This window comes from Myotis davidii, unplaced genomic scaffold (genome assembly GCF_000327345.1).
Source record: "Myotis davidii unplaced genomic scaffold, ASM32734v1 scaffold3578, whole genome shotgun sequence".
NCBI lineage: Eukaryota > Metazoa > Chordata > Mammalia > Chiroptera > Vespertilionidae > Myotis > Myotis davidii.
In genome coordinates this window covers 267,451-269,136 of record NW_006289094.1, presented here as the reverse complement: position 1 = coordinate 269,136, position 1,686 = coordinate 267,451, and the positions used below count along the sequence as shown (strand labels likewise).

Genomic DNA, 1,686 nt, shown 5'->3' with positions numbered 1-1,686 from the left:
GGAACCGCCGCTTGGCCCGCACGTGGGGGACCTGGCGCCCCTCCCCCCACGACGGGGCGGCTTGGAAGGTGGGTGCGGAGGGGACCTGGGCGGGGCTGGGAGTTTACCCCAATAGCAGGGTAGGAGGCGGGGCCGGAAGCGATCGTGACCCTAGTGGGCGGGACCGGATGTAGGCGGGGGAGGAGCATGCAGCGGGGAGGGTGAGCGTAGCAGGAAACGGGGAGCAGGTGGTTCCCCAAGGTTCCGACCCGATGGATGGGCGAAAGGCGGCTGAGGACGGGAAGGGAGGAGCTGCAGTGGGTGGAGCGTCCAGCCTGCGGGACCCAATGAGCAGGCGAGTTCCAGACTGAGGGGCGGGTCCAGACCGTTGGGCGGGGCGGTGGAGGCGTAGCTGGTGTGGCCCCACACCAGCGGTTCTCAACCTGTGGGTCGGGACCCCTTTGGGGGTCAAACGACCCTTTCACAGGGGTTGCCTAAGACCATGGGAAAACACAGATATAATTACGTATTGTTTTTGTGATTAATCACTTTGCTTTAATGATATTCAATGTGTAACAATGAAAATACATCCTGCATATCAGATATTTACATGACGATTCATAACAGTAGCAACATGACAGTGATGAAGTAGCAGCGAAGATAATTTTATGGTTGGGGGTCACCACAACATGAGGAACTGAATTAAAGGGTCGCAGTATTAGGAAGGTTGAGAACCACTTCACCAGCGGCTCTGGGAAGAGCCTGGAGACAGACTGGGAGGCGGGGCAGCTGGAGGGGACACTCCTGACCATGCCCGTCCAGGGGCAGGTCCGGGGCGGGGCGAGGGCACATGTGCTCCCGCAGGGAGGATGGCCTGGCTGCTCCTGGCTTCGGGTCCAGGCCCCTCCTGACCTCTGGGCAGCGGGCAGGGGGCAGGTGGTGGTGGGCTCAGTCCAGGGGCAGGCAGGGCTCTCACAGGACCCTCTCCAGGAGAAAAGACAGCGTTGTCACATACGTGTACTTTATTGAACTCCATTGTGCACATGTGCGTGGAGCAGCTGGGAAAGGGGGAGGGCCTCAGTCTTGGGGCAGGCGATTCAGTGCAGTTGCGAAAAATACGACGACCGAGATGATGACCGCAAATATGACAAGGAGGCCCAAGACCAGGGCCACGGAGTTCAGGCACTTGGCGGTGGACGCATGGCTCTGGGCCCCAATCACGTCTCCCACCATCTTCCGGTCCCTGGACTGGGGGAGAAGGGATGGTGAGGGGTGTGGACGGATACGTGTACTTTATTGAACTCCATTGTGCACATATGCGTGGAGCAGCTGGGAAAGGGGGGGCCTCAGTCTTGGGGCAGATGATAGGAACCCGTGTAGCCGCGATTCAGTGCAGTTGCGTAAAATACGACGACCCAGATGATGACCGCAAGTATGACAAGGAGGCCCAAGACCACGGCCCAGATGTTCAGGCACTTGGCGGTGGACGCATAGCTCTGGGCCCCAATCACGTCTCCCACCATCTTCCGGTCCCTGGACTGGGGGAGAAGAGATGGTGAGGGGTGTGGACGGGCCCCGGGGACAGCCGGGTGCTGTGACTCAGGCCCGGCTCTGGCTGCTCCCTGCCCAGACCAGCCTCCGCCTGCCCTCAGCCAGGTCAGCGACCCCTCCCTGTTCCCTGGAGCCTGAGCAGCACAGGCCAGGGGG

The 1,686-nt window shown here is 60.8% G+C and overlaps 1 protein-coding gene across 2 annotated transcripts in view; it reads right to left on the bottom strand.

Moving 5' to 3' along the window:
* Positions 1 to 986: 986 nt before the first annotated feature.
* Positions 987 to 1,686, bottom strand: part of LOC102755741 (interferon-induced transmembrane protein 3) — a 1,518-nt gene continuing 818 nt past the window's right edge. The window contains exon 2 of one of the 2 annotated variants that reach the window (XM_015562404.1): positions 987 to 1,227. In XM_015562404.1, coding sequence (XP_015417890.1) covers positions 1,057 to 1,227 — 171 coding nt within the window. In that variant the 3' untranslated portion in view covers positions 987 to 1,056. Of the gene's footprint in view, positions 1,228 to 1,264; positions 1,518 to 1,686 lie in introns of those variants that run through there. The other variant, XM_006761352.2, reaches the window with a different exon arrangement.